At 35.5% G+C, this 12,544-nt stretch overlaps 2 protein-coding genes across 2 annotated transcripts; one reads left to right on the forward strand and one right to left on the reverse strand.

Moving 5' to 3' along the window:
• The first annotated feature begins 336 nt into the window (after positions 1 to 336).
• On the forward strand, positions 337 to 1,665 carry LOC113846499 (protein EXORDIUM-like 2). Its single transcript, XM_027474853.1, has one exon. The coding sequence runs from the start codon at positions 390 to 392 to the stop codon at positions 1,290 to 1,292; it is 903 nt and encodes a 300-aa protein (XP_027330654.1). The 5' UTR covers positions 337 to 389; the 3' UTR covers positions 1,293 to 1,665.
• A 1,363-nt stretch (positions 1,666 to 3,028) lies between these two features.
• LOC113862839 (phospho-2-dehydro-3-deoxyheptonate aldolase 2, chloroplastic-like) lies at positions 3,029 to 7,804 on the reverse strand. The gene is made up of 5 exons (XM_027496086.1): positions 7,271 to 7,804; positions 6,580 to 6,857; positions 5,699 to 5,975; positions 5,189 to 5,434; positions 3,029 to 3,596 (listed from the first exon to the last, which is right to left on the reverse strand). Exons 1-5 carry the CDS (start codon positions 7,721 to 7,723, stop codon positions 3,330 to 3,332), a joined length of 1,521 nt encoding a protein of 506 aa, XP_027351887.1. The 5' UTR covers positions 7,724 to 7,804; the 3' UTR covers positions 3,029 to 3,329.
• Between the last annotated feature and the right edge of the window lie 4,740 nt (positions 7,805 to 12,544).

Here is a 12,544-nt window from a genome sequence, read left to right on the forward strand (position 1 = left end):
TGGGGATTCTCAATAATTGAAATTCAAAATGAAAATGAAAATGAAAATAAAAAATCAATAGTACTGCTACTAACAGGGTGGGTGAGTAATGGGTGCGTGCGTGTGCGGTCAATCCCATACGTCTCCCTGCATGGACCAGTTTAGACGCCAAAGTCGCCATCATCTTAGACAGCCACGTCACCCCACCTCAAGACCTTACAGCCTGGCAACTGTCTCACCAATCACTAACTCCCACGTGTACACTCAAATGTTGACACCTCTCCTCTTACAGCTGTCTACTCTTCCACGCTGCACCATATAAATACCCCTCTCATTTCGATTCTCTCCCTCGTCCACGCACTCACTTTGCCTCTTAATATTAATCCATTGTTTCAGTTGAAAAAAAAAAAATGCTCTCGAATTACCATTTTGCCACGGCATTGATTTTATGGTTTGCTCTATTGGGGCAGAACCCTGCCGTGGGGGCGCAGGTAGAGCAGCAGCCATTGGTGCTCAAGTACCATAACGGTGAACTCCTCAAGGGACGGATCACCGTTAATCTCTTATGGTACGGCAATTTCGCGTCAATCCAACGCTCCATAATCGTTGACTTCATTAACTCCCTCAGCTCCTCTCCGGGGGGCCCACTCCCCTCCGTGGCGTCCTGGTGGAAGACCACGGAGAAATACAAGGGGGGATCCTCTGCGCTCGTCGTAGGGAAGCAAATCCTACATCAAACCTATTCCCTCAAGTACCTCAAGGGAACTCATCTTCTCTCGCTAGCTTCCACTTTCAACGACCTCTCCGCAATCAATGTCATTCTCACGGCCAAGGACGTTGCCGTTGACGGCTTTTGTAGTAGCCGGTGCGGGACCCACGGGTCTACACGGCCCGTCAACGCGACGGCCCGTACTGCTTACATTTGGGTTGGAAACTCCGAGGCTCAGTGTCCTGGCCAATGCGCTTGGCCCTTCCACCAGCCCATTTACGGCCCACAGACGACGCCGTTAGTGTCGCCCAACGGTGACGTTGGGGTGGACGGGATGATTATTAACTTGGCAACGCTTTTGGCTGGAACTGTGACGAATCCATTTAACAACGGGTATTTCCAGGGTCCTGCAACGGCGCCGTTGGAGGCCGTTTCGGCCTGCACGGGGATTTTCGGTAGCGGGGCATACCCGGGTGATCCGGGTCGGGTTCTGGTGGATAGAACGACGGGGGCAAGCTATAATGCGCAGGGCGTGAATGGGAGGAAGTACTTGTTGCCGGCAATGTGGGACCCGCAAACCTCGACATGCAAGACGCTGGTTTGATAGATACAGTGCAATGGGTTGGGGGTCTCAGTCTCAGGTCATTCAATTCGAGTGTGTTCTTCTGCGAACCCTGCAAAGGAGCTTTTGGCGTTTAGCGTGACGTGTAAATTCTGTTATTATAAACAAGAATGTTTAATATATGGGAAAAAAAGGTTAAATAAAGGAAAATAAAAATTATTTTTATTTATATTATGCAATGTAAGCTTGTTTTTATGAATATGATAAAATGTAGAATTCTGTCCGGAAGTTTTTCGGACCTTTATTTTGTGCTTTGATTGAAGAAGCCAAACCCGTGAAACTAGAGATATATTTATACGTACATTTGCAGTGTCACAAAAGAATTATTTATCTTGTTATTTTGTAAATCATAATTCTAAGTGAGGGTGGTGTTTATTATTTATATTTTTAAATATAGGGAATATATAATTGAATGGATGGTCTTTAATTTGATAAAAACGTTGAAACTTCGGCAGTGTCATGACAATTGCGTGTTCAACTAGCATGCTGAAGACGGAAACATGAGCAACTGGGAACTTGAAATTTATTTAAATTTTGAAGTTAGGAAAATCTGTACAGTCGTGCCTCTTTTCCACTGATATAGAACAGTAAGTCACTGAGGCATACTTAATTATTTATTGATATTCTACAGTGAGTTCGAAAATTTCCTAAAATATTTTACCAGCTGAGGGAATTCGTATCTTAACACGTTAATTAATAACCAATGTCTGACTAACTTCTTATGTAGGAATGAGTCTTTTTTGTGGTTTTTTTCTTTAAAAATAAATTGTACTTAAATAATGTTTTGAGAAATAAAAATTGTAAATGGATGGCTTTGTGGTGTATGGTAAATAAGAATAGGTATAAGGTGGTTTTGGGTTGTTGGGGGAGTGGGTGGCACAATGGCGTAGTGGTAGGGATGAGTGAGAGGTGAATATGGTGGCACTAGTCTACAAAAATAGCACAATTGTATTTGTGGTTTTGGTCGGTCCTCTCCTGCTTTAATCATATTGTGATAAGCCTTTAGCAAGCTCAGTTAATATTGTGGGTTGGCTGGTTACTGCCATTAAATTCATGTGCATTAGAAAAGCTAAAAAAACAGGTGGGGATGGGGGCGGAACTCGCAAGTTGCTACCTTTTCATTTTGCTCTCTATTTTCATTTTTTCTTGCCAACTGTTGCTCGTGTATTTTATTACAACTAAGGGTTGTTAAGGTGGCTATTTGGGCTATTTTTTTACCACTTATGATTCATTACTTTTAATTGGTTAATAAATTTTAATATATATTTTTAATTTTATATCATCACATGTGTGCCACCTTAGGGGTATTTCACTGACCTAAGCTTTTAATTCTTTGTATGGTTAACTGGAGTTGGAGCGACAGAGATATGAAAAGGACTAGGCCTTATTAAATTTTCATAGCAACCACTCTCTCCATGGGTGGAGCTAGCTAGTTACATGCAATGTTTCTTTCTATTTTCACTCAGACCATCAAAAGTAAATTGGAGATGTTCCTTTTTAAAAGCTAAACAATTAATCGATTCAAAGCTTAAAATATCTTTATATTAAATGGTTGTAGAGTTATGTACTGTATTACCATCGTTAATCTCCAATTTTTCTATAGACTACATACCAGGAGTTGTTAATAAATTCCTATCATATTCTAGGTTAATTGTCCGAAGTTGCTCATTACCTATGTACAAATAACTCTACTAATCAGGGTATAATTAAAATATTAAAACAACCATCTTGCATATGATAAATATCATTCGGATGCATTGTGATATCAGTTATATCTCGAAAAGTTTATTCATTACTCACTACTAGAACATAAATACACATTCTTTCCCCAAACTTAGTACAAAACTTTTCAAGTACAACCAAGATGCACACCTGCAGTGTTTTAACTGTCTTGTAACACTAATATAGGACAACTTAATTGTGCCATCTATTTATGTTCTTATGGCACTCGGTGGAGTGGCTCCCAGCAGTATTTGTTCACTGTCCATAGCAAAATTAAATATATGATACAGCTCTCTTCTAAATTCTAAGTGAGGCTAGAGATTGCATTGAATTAAGTCTTCTCTTGCGTAACCTCTCAGCAATATTAAATGCAAGCTCCAGAGATTGAGAAGCATTAAGCCTTGGATCACAATGAGTGTGGTAGCGTGAGCTCAGGTCATCATAAGTAATAGTCCGTGAGCCTCCTACACATTCTGTCACATTCTGCCCAGTCATTTCTAAATGAACCCCACCTGGGTAGCTTCCCTCTTGGTCGTGGACATCAAAGAATGCCCTCAGCTCAGCCTATTATCAACATCCGAGAACCATGAAAATTTATCATCAATAGCAATAAACCTTTAATTATACTACAAAAACCAACCTTGAAACTGATAAAGCCAGACCTTGAATAACAAGAACAAAGCATAAACATCATCAAGATGGACAAACATCCAAAGAAATTCCTCCTACTAGCTTAGTTCCTGTACATTTCAACATGACACTGAATTTTCTTACGTGCACTTATGATCTACCCAAGTAAATGACATGCCAAACCATTATCTTAACCATTATGTGCAACATCCATAAGCTTCAGGATAAAACCACATTGGAAGAATAGGACACCAGAAATCAACAAACTGTACCATTACTTTATCCATCAAGACACTAAGGCTTTGTTTGGATCTCATGTTTAGGAGAAGAGAGAAGGATAAGGGAAGGGTTAATGATCATTAACCTTTGTTTGGAAGTTAATTAAATATGAGAGAAAGGGTTAAGAGATTTTTCTAAACCCCTAACCTTGTTTTTTTTATTTCCCCTATTTTGATGGTGTTAGTGACTTGAGGTTTATCATTTCTATTTTTATTTGTTAGATTAAATATTTAGCATGGTCTTTGAATAAAATAGCAAGAAAATAAAAACTTAAAAAAAAATGTTAGTTTTTAGATTGATAAATTTTTTAAAATTATAAAAAATAAAAATATTAATGTTTAGAGAGAAAAATATTTAATTTTTGTATTTTTTGAAAAAAAGGACAAAAAAAATATATGAATAAAAAATATAAAAGAATAATAATATCATTTACATATTAAACCCTCGATTAGCCTTCCCTCTTAATATTAAACATCCAAACAATAAAGGAATTTAACCCTCCTTCCCCTCCCTTCTCTCCTAAGCCATTTAAACACTTTTTTTCCTTTTCTTCCAAACTTTCAAATAAAGCCTAATGAAATCGTAGAATTGGTAATTTTCAATGTCATAAGAACACTTTATTATAATTTTGATGGCATTTCAGGGTTAGGAAATTTTTCTTGGAAAATCATATGTGAAAGCAGTTGCCAACCACCAAATAAACGAAATATTTCAATAATAGGCATTCTGCTTAAATGAGTGGGAGACAGGACAAAGATCACCATAATGCCCCCCCACAAGTAACAGTCCGTTGTTTTCTTAAGGTTACCTTTGGGAGTTAGGGTTTTACAAGGAAAAGGAAAGGTAAGTTTTCTATTTATAAATTAAGAGAGCTGTATGATGTTTACAAAGATAAACAAACCATTAGAAGATCAAGTTTATGCTAATCAGCTATCATATCATTTTATTTCTTTCATTTAAAAAAATTTATCAAATAAGAAAATTTTTATCAGAAATGAAAAATTTACCCTACCTTCCCTTTTTCCTTCAAAATTCAACTTCAAAAACACCCTTAGAGTGTAGCAGATTTATGAGTTAAATTGTACGCACTAGAAAAGTTAGTGACAACACCAACTTTAAACACTGCATTAGAACTAAAAACCAATGACCTAGTACAGAGTAATTGTCTATTGGTTAAATATTGAATATAGAATATAAAACAGAAATATATATGTTAGAAAAAGGAACCAAGCATAAGTGAAAATTACCCTTATTGAATCAAAAGACCGAGTTTTAAGTCCAGATGGAGCTTTAATTGTGTTCCCATGCATGGGATCACTAACCCAAGTGACAATTTGACCTGCTCTGCGAACTGCCCTGATAAGATGGGGAAGCTTCACTCGCATATTCTCAGCTCCCATTCTAACAATTACTGTAATTCTTCCAGGCTTGTTTTTAGGGTTCAGAATATCTATCAGCTTAACAAGTTCATCTGGAACCATCTTATCACTCACCTGAAAACGAAGTAGCCTTTCAGTAGCTGCAAATTTTTTGTCAGAGGTGCATTAATTACTACCACCGGACCAAGGCCCTTCAGATAGGATTGTAGCTTAACAGTTTACACAGCATATTAAAAGATAATTATTACTTATTAGTTGAGTTAAGCATATGGAGAAGTTATTTTGATTGACAATAAAAGCACAAATAATTCTGCAGAAAATAATAAATAAATAGAATAAAGCATGTGAAAGGCCATAGGTGAAGATCTATATATGCACCTTGATGCCAAGTGGATTAGCAACTCCTCTCAAAAATTCAACATGAGCACCATCAAGTTGGCGAGTGCGTTCCCCAACCCATAGCATGTGGGCTGAGCAATCATAATGAAGCCCAGTAGTAGAATCCTCCCTAGTAAGAGCTTGTTCATAAGGGAGAAGCAAACACTCATGGGAGGTCCAAAAGTCTGTTGTAGTCATGATTGGATGCTCAGATGTGAGTCCAGCAGCACTCATGAAGCCAAGAGCCTCATCCACTCGATGAGCCAATTCACGGTACCTGTTGGCCCACACCAAAATAAGAGCTGATGTAATAAAAGTTGAAAAATTCATAAGATAGCAATTTCAAGAAAGCACATAAGATAAAGCATGTCAACTAGGTTAGATTAGCTAAACTAAGGTGTAAGGGATAAAGGGATCACTACAAGAAAACTGGAACACTGCAATTCTAACATTGTTTGAAGGAGGACAAAAAGTAAATACATAATATCATACATAAATTCCGTCCAGATTTTTTTCTGAATTCATTACTTTTAAAGAGTGCAAGACACGTGTCAGGGAGAGAATCTCCCATTACAATATCACTACAACTACATTCAGTCCATTTACTGTGACAAGAACAAACAAATTAAGTCATCGACTCTAGTTCATTTATTATACTTTCTACTCTTTCTTCAGGGGAAATATCTAAAATTATTCCCAATTTCCATTCCCTCTTTTTATACCCCATTTGTCTTCCACTACCTTTTGAGCAATATAGAAAGAGTCAGCTTAATTTTCAAACACATCCATGCAAACCATTTTAAATATATAAGAATAAGAATTAATAAACACGACTGAGTCAAAATCCTGAAATAATTTTTAGAAAAGGTTATAAACGATGCCTGTCTCCCTGTTCACTATGCTCCATGAAATCAAGATTCCATTCAATAACCCTTTGCATGGCAGCATAACCTCCAGTTGCAAATGCACGCAAGAGGTTAAGAGTAGCCACAGATTGGCAGTAGGCTCTTATCATCCTCTGTGGATCAGGAACTCGAGATGCTGCATCAAATACATCCCCGTTCACATTGTCACCCCTGTAACTTGGAAGCTTGACCCCGTTTTTCTCCTCAAACGGGTCTGATCTTGGCTTTGCAAATTGACCCGCCATTCTCCCCACCTGATTCAGCAAAATCCAACAGTTGAAGTATGTCATTCTCATTCATAATAAAATTGTAAACCAGCACAGCACAGGGTAAGACAAAAATGCCCATTAAAAGGACAAATCTGATTAATCACAGTTATACAAGAAAAATCTCAACGGAAAAATCTTATCAACCACAATACAAAAAATACATCCTCTTCCCCCCCTAGCTGGTTACTCACAAAACAAAAACCAAGGCTTCAAACAACAACAATTAGATTAACCCAGTAGCACCACACTCCTTTTTTTCCCTAAACCAGGCCACGCTCCTTCACTTATCTAAACAACATTGAAAACAGCCAAATCTATCCAACACACTGAGAGTAATAATAACAATAGAAAATCGACAATTTCCCTAAAAAAAATGAAATTGGGGAAAGAGGGTAGACCTTGACAACTGGCATTTGGCCACCGAACATCAGAACGACACCCATTTGAAGAATGACACGGAAGGTGTCACGGATATTGTTGGCATTGAATTCCTTGAAGCTCTCGGCACAATCACCGCCCTGAAGGAGAAAAGCGTTGCCCATAGCAGCCTGACCCAACTTCTCCTCAAGGCTCCTCGCTTCTCCAGCGAAGACGATTGGGGGAAAAGAAGAGAGGGTTTCGAGGACTTGTTCCAACTCCTTCTCATCTGGGTACTCTGGAAGCTGAAGTGCCTTCTTCTCCCTCCAACTATCCACGCTCCATATTGGGGCAGTTCTTGCCGCCGCCGCCGTTGTCTTCGAAGGCTCCGCAGAATTGGCAACAACGACGGATCTGCGTGGTTGCTGAGGCCTAAACAGGAAAGGACAAGGTTTTACTTTGAAGGTGATAAGGGACGAAGACGCCAGGGCCATTTTCTCTTCTCAACAAAACTGAACAGAGATTGCGATATAATGACTTTTGAGTGAGAGTGAGACAGAAATATCTCATCCGCTTCTGACTTAGCTTGTTGTATACTTTATATGTTTAGCTTTATTGACTCTGTCATTAACAGAATCCGTCAGGATGCGCATATTTTAGGGTTTGAAATTTTTTTTTTAATAGAAAACTTTTGTTGAAGAAAAAAAATCCTTATTGTACATCATAAAATTGGTTTTTTTCTTAAATAATAAATTATTAAATTTACATTTTTTAAATTTTTTTTAGGTCTTTTTACCAACTCACGAAAAATTTTGTACATGATATATGAACAAAAAAAAAATATTTATATAATTAATAAAATTCATAAAATATAACGCGTGTTATAATTATAGAAATTTTTGTTTATATAATAGAAAAAATTTGCTTTTTTATCATGTGATGAAAAACTAGTTTTGTCTCTCACATGAACAAAATTTGATGTAATTGTGTCACTTATTATTATCTTGTTATTTTGGTATATTATATCAATAAAATTTGATAAAATTATGCCACATGTCATGATCATGTAGGTTTTCTCTATTATACAAGTGAAACTAAATAAAATTTTATCATTTGTTTGTACTCATGAATAAAATGTAGTTACACTTTTTTATTTAAAAAATTTTTGTATATAAATAATGGTCAAGATGCATTATGAATAATTATTTTGAGATATTTTAAAGATTATTTAAGAAAATTTTAGAGAATTTATTGAGTTAGTAATATTTTTTATTATTATTTTAATATTTATTAGTTAAAAATATGTGAATAAATTTAATTGATTATTGAATAATAATACAAAAAAAAATATTTAGTTAGTTATTATTTTGGTTAAAGTATTTGAATAATTTTAATTGTTTTAAATCTCTCAATTAAATTATATTTTATTTTTAATTAGTTAAGTTAAAATTAAATGAACAATAATATTTTGTAGAAAATTTTCTTACAAATATAGGATGAGTAAAATTGTTATTGGAATGAAAAAATATTTGAAGAAAATGAAGGTGTGACTTTTGAATTAAATAAAAAAATGATCAAGATAAGAATAAGGATAAGTTTTGAGGTTTTAAAAAAAATTCATAAAAATCTAATCTTTCTTAAAATTATGTTATATATATATATATATATATATATATATATTAATTTAACATTTTTTTTATTGATTCAAGTGCTAAACATTATGATGAAGACATTGATTATATGATTAACACGTATTAACAACAAAGTAATATAACTATTATTTAGTTATATACTAATTTTGTGTTTGGTGAGAGTTTAATAGTTGCCTTATAGATGTTGGACTTAAATTTATCAAGTCATCAGCGAATTATATTAATAAAATGAATATATATAAATACATTTATTAATTGATTTTTTTATTTAAATTTTGTGTTATGAGAAAACATATTGACTAAGTTATTATAATTTTAAGAAAGTGGAGATGATGAATATGAAGATTAGTATGATGATTATGACGATGTTGATGAAAGACAAATTTCATTAGATAATTCATCTTATACTGACCTAGATGATGGATTTAATTCAAACTTAAAGCGTTTTTTTTCAAGGAGATCTATTATATGTTAGTTTGTTATTTGACTCTTAAGTGTAAATTAAAAATGCATTAAAATATTATGTTATGAGAATACATCAAAGTTATTTTATGGTTGAGTCAAAACTAACAAAGTTACATGTGAAGTGTTTGAACCATATTAATGGTTGTCCATGGAGAGTGAGAGTGACATTACTTGTTGGGAATCAAATAAAATATCAAAGAAAAAACTGAAATAAGAAAAAACATAACCATTAAAAGTATAAGCAAATGATTTAAAGGGGACATAACTAAGAAAGAAAGGATCACATGACAAGGGCTGCGATTGCAAGAATGGGATGTTAGAAAACAAAGGAGCCATTGAGCAACCATCGAGATGTCAAACTCATCTAAACTACCAATGTTAAAAAAGCAATTCATATGTAGACAAAGACATATAGGAATACTCCTTCAAGAGTAGAGACATGTCGCTTTAGCCCTTTAGTTTTGCAGCTAGGATGTCCACAAGTAAGAAGAAAGAAGTCAAATTATAGAAAGAAACATTGTCTAAAAGTGGTTAAAGGTATCAAATAGGAAATGATGGAGACAAGGGTCACCATTATTAGTTGTTGTGCTACTTATGCACCAATGGATAAGGAACTATATAAGGAACAAATGGTAGAGAATATGGGGCTTTTCTTCCATTAAGTTCTATACTTCGAAGGTTTAGAAACGCTCCCTAGAGAGTAAGGAAAAAGAATGGAGGAATGCCACAGGAGATTTCTTCTCAAAGAAACATTCCCACAAGTGCATTCTCTAAGCTCATAAACCTCAAGCACGAAAACACAGATGCTACAAAGTACAAGGAGGTATATTTAGATGAGGTGAGTGTTTCTTGGTATCCTTGAGTGAAGGAATGACAATAAGGTGAAGCTCAAAGAAGGTTCTAACAAATAAGAACTCGTGAGCGATATTTGACTTGAAGGGCTTTCAAATGTGCTTTACTCTAGTAGGGGTGTTTCACGTCTTGAGAAGAAGATAGTAGTTACCTCTAAACATAGTGTACATCTCAAGGCATTAATAAATCCCCTACAAGAAGGAGGTGTGTCAAGAGATGAGGCTAAACTCATTCCGTTGGAAAAACACTTGTTATGCTCTTTTGTTCACCCTTATAGGTTAGGCGTCCATAAGCACCATTTCTTATGTACTTTATAAGTTTACAAACTCAACCTTGTAATATTGTTTGCCCAAAACATTTGGCAACTTTACTAAAAAAGTACATTTGGAAATGAATGGAGCTCAGATGCAACAACCTATGGTGCTATTCAGGATAATGCGAGTATTTGGATAGAAGTAAAGATGTCACTTTGTGGTGCAAGATATATGCAGGAGTGAACTCCTTAATGACGCACTGATGTTGAATGATAACGCTCATGACCTAATAAATAGAGGAAGGTCAAAGAGTCAGAAGATGCAATGTAAGTCATTATTGTCACACCTTTATGATTTTGAATACACATAAATGAGTTTGTTATGGATTGTTCATGAAAGATAAAATGAAAAAAATGTAGCATTAAGATAAGTCCATCTTTCATGTTTGCAATATTAGGACACATTTATTATTACCTTACGATATGTTTTAAACAAAAATACAATAACAAAATCCAAAAAAAAAAAGAGAAGAAAAAGAAGAAATGCATAAAAGAGGAGAAAAGAAATTGCATTCTTGCAAGTGGTGAAATTACAAGGAATTGTTGCCTTTACTTTTGTTAAATTTAGGATATGAAACAAGAATAGTGTGTCACATACTCCAAAATAAGTTTTAAAAAGATTTAACTTGTGTTAGGGTCATAGTTACATTACATGTAAATAGACAGAGTTTCACGATCTTTGAAGTAAAGCCTTTGAAGCTTTTGCTTTTGTTAAGCTCAAAAAAGAAAATATGACAAAGCCATCAATAACTTTTGCATAGCCACCATGTCCACTGCTCTCTTTTGTAAAGTGGGTCACTAGAATGAGCATAGGTTACAAATAGTGATAAAAATAAGCTAGGTTGTGTTAGATTTTACATAATTAAGTATGGCCTATTTAATAATTTTGAAGCATAAGTCTGACTTATTATCTATCATAGGCTTTTTATTAAGCCTAGCCTAGCCTTTTTAAAATCATGTGTTGATATGTAAATATAGTAATTAGGCCAGAAAAATAGCGTAATTACAACATATTAGGATTACATTTATCAAGGTAATAACCTATAATTAATGTAGATTCCCTTGTACATGCATAAATTCAGACCCTTGGGTCATATGCAATACATAGAAAAACACATTCAATTATCAGATTCTATATGGTATCAATTTTTGGTTTTGATCTGACACCTTTTTTTTAGTTGCTACAGTAATTGCGCCCTTATCTGGCCTCGATCTCCGCTGCCGTTGACTTTTTCGGCCATCTAAGGCTGCGACTAGGATGGTTTTCTCTCCGCGATCACCATCGACTATTCATCGTCACCACCTGCCGCCGCACGCGCCCTCACAAGCCATCGCAATCCTCGTGCATACGTTTCATGCGCTACCACATTTCGCTTATGCATCTTGATTTTTTTTAACACTGGTTCTGCTTTAGCAACTTTCTCTCCCCTTTTTCCATCTCCGACGACCTCCCTGGTATATTCTTATAGCCTTTTTCCTCTCTTCTTCGTGTTCCTGCAATGTCCACCTCCAAAAGTATTGTTGTGACCTTCACCACCGTGCCTTTGATACCCTGTGAGAAACTCCTTGGGGCTCGCAATTATTCCTCTTGGGCAGCGGCTGTTAAACCTTGGTTCCAAGGACAAGGTCGCTCTAACCATCTCACAATACAGGCTAAGGACATTGTTGCGGAAAAACGAGACCATTAGAAGCAAGTTTATGCCTCCCTTTGCAGTGTTCTCTGGTTCTCCATTGATACCAAACTGCAACAACAGTATCGTCTATTTAAAACCTGTTATGAGGTTTGGGAGAAGGCCAAACGAGTTTATTCCAATAAAATTCACCGTCTTTTTACGGTCATTGCCAACCTTATCTCCACCAAGAAACAGGACATGGATATGCAAAGTTACTTAGGTAAGCTTGACAACTTGATAGCTGAATTTAATGCTCTTATGCCATTTACTAGTGATACAGAAAAACATGCCCAACATCGGAGTGAATTCTTCATGGTGCTTGCTCTTCATGGCCTTCCTCTAGAACTTGACTCTGTTCAC

This window comes from Abrus precatorius, unplaced genomic scaffold (genome assembly GCF_003935025.1).
Source record: "Abrus precatorius isolate BTA unplaced genomic scaffold, Abrus_2018 Scaffold10, whole genome shotgun sequence".
Lineage (NCBI taxonomy): Eukaryota > Viridiplantae > Streptophyta > Magnoliopsida > Fabales > Fabaceae > Abrus > Abrus precatorius.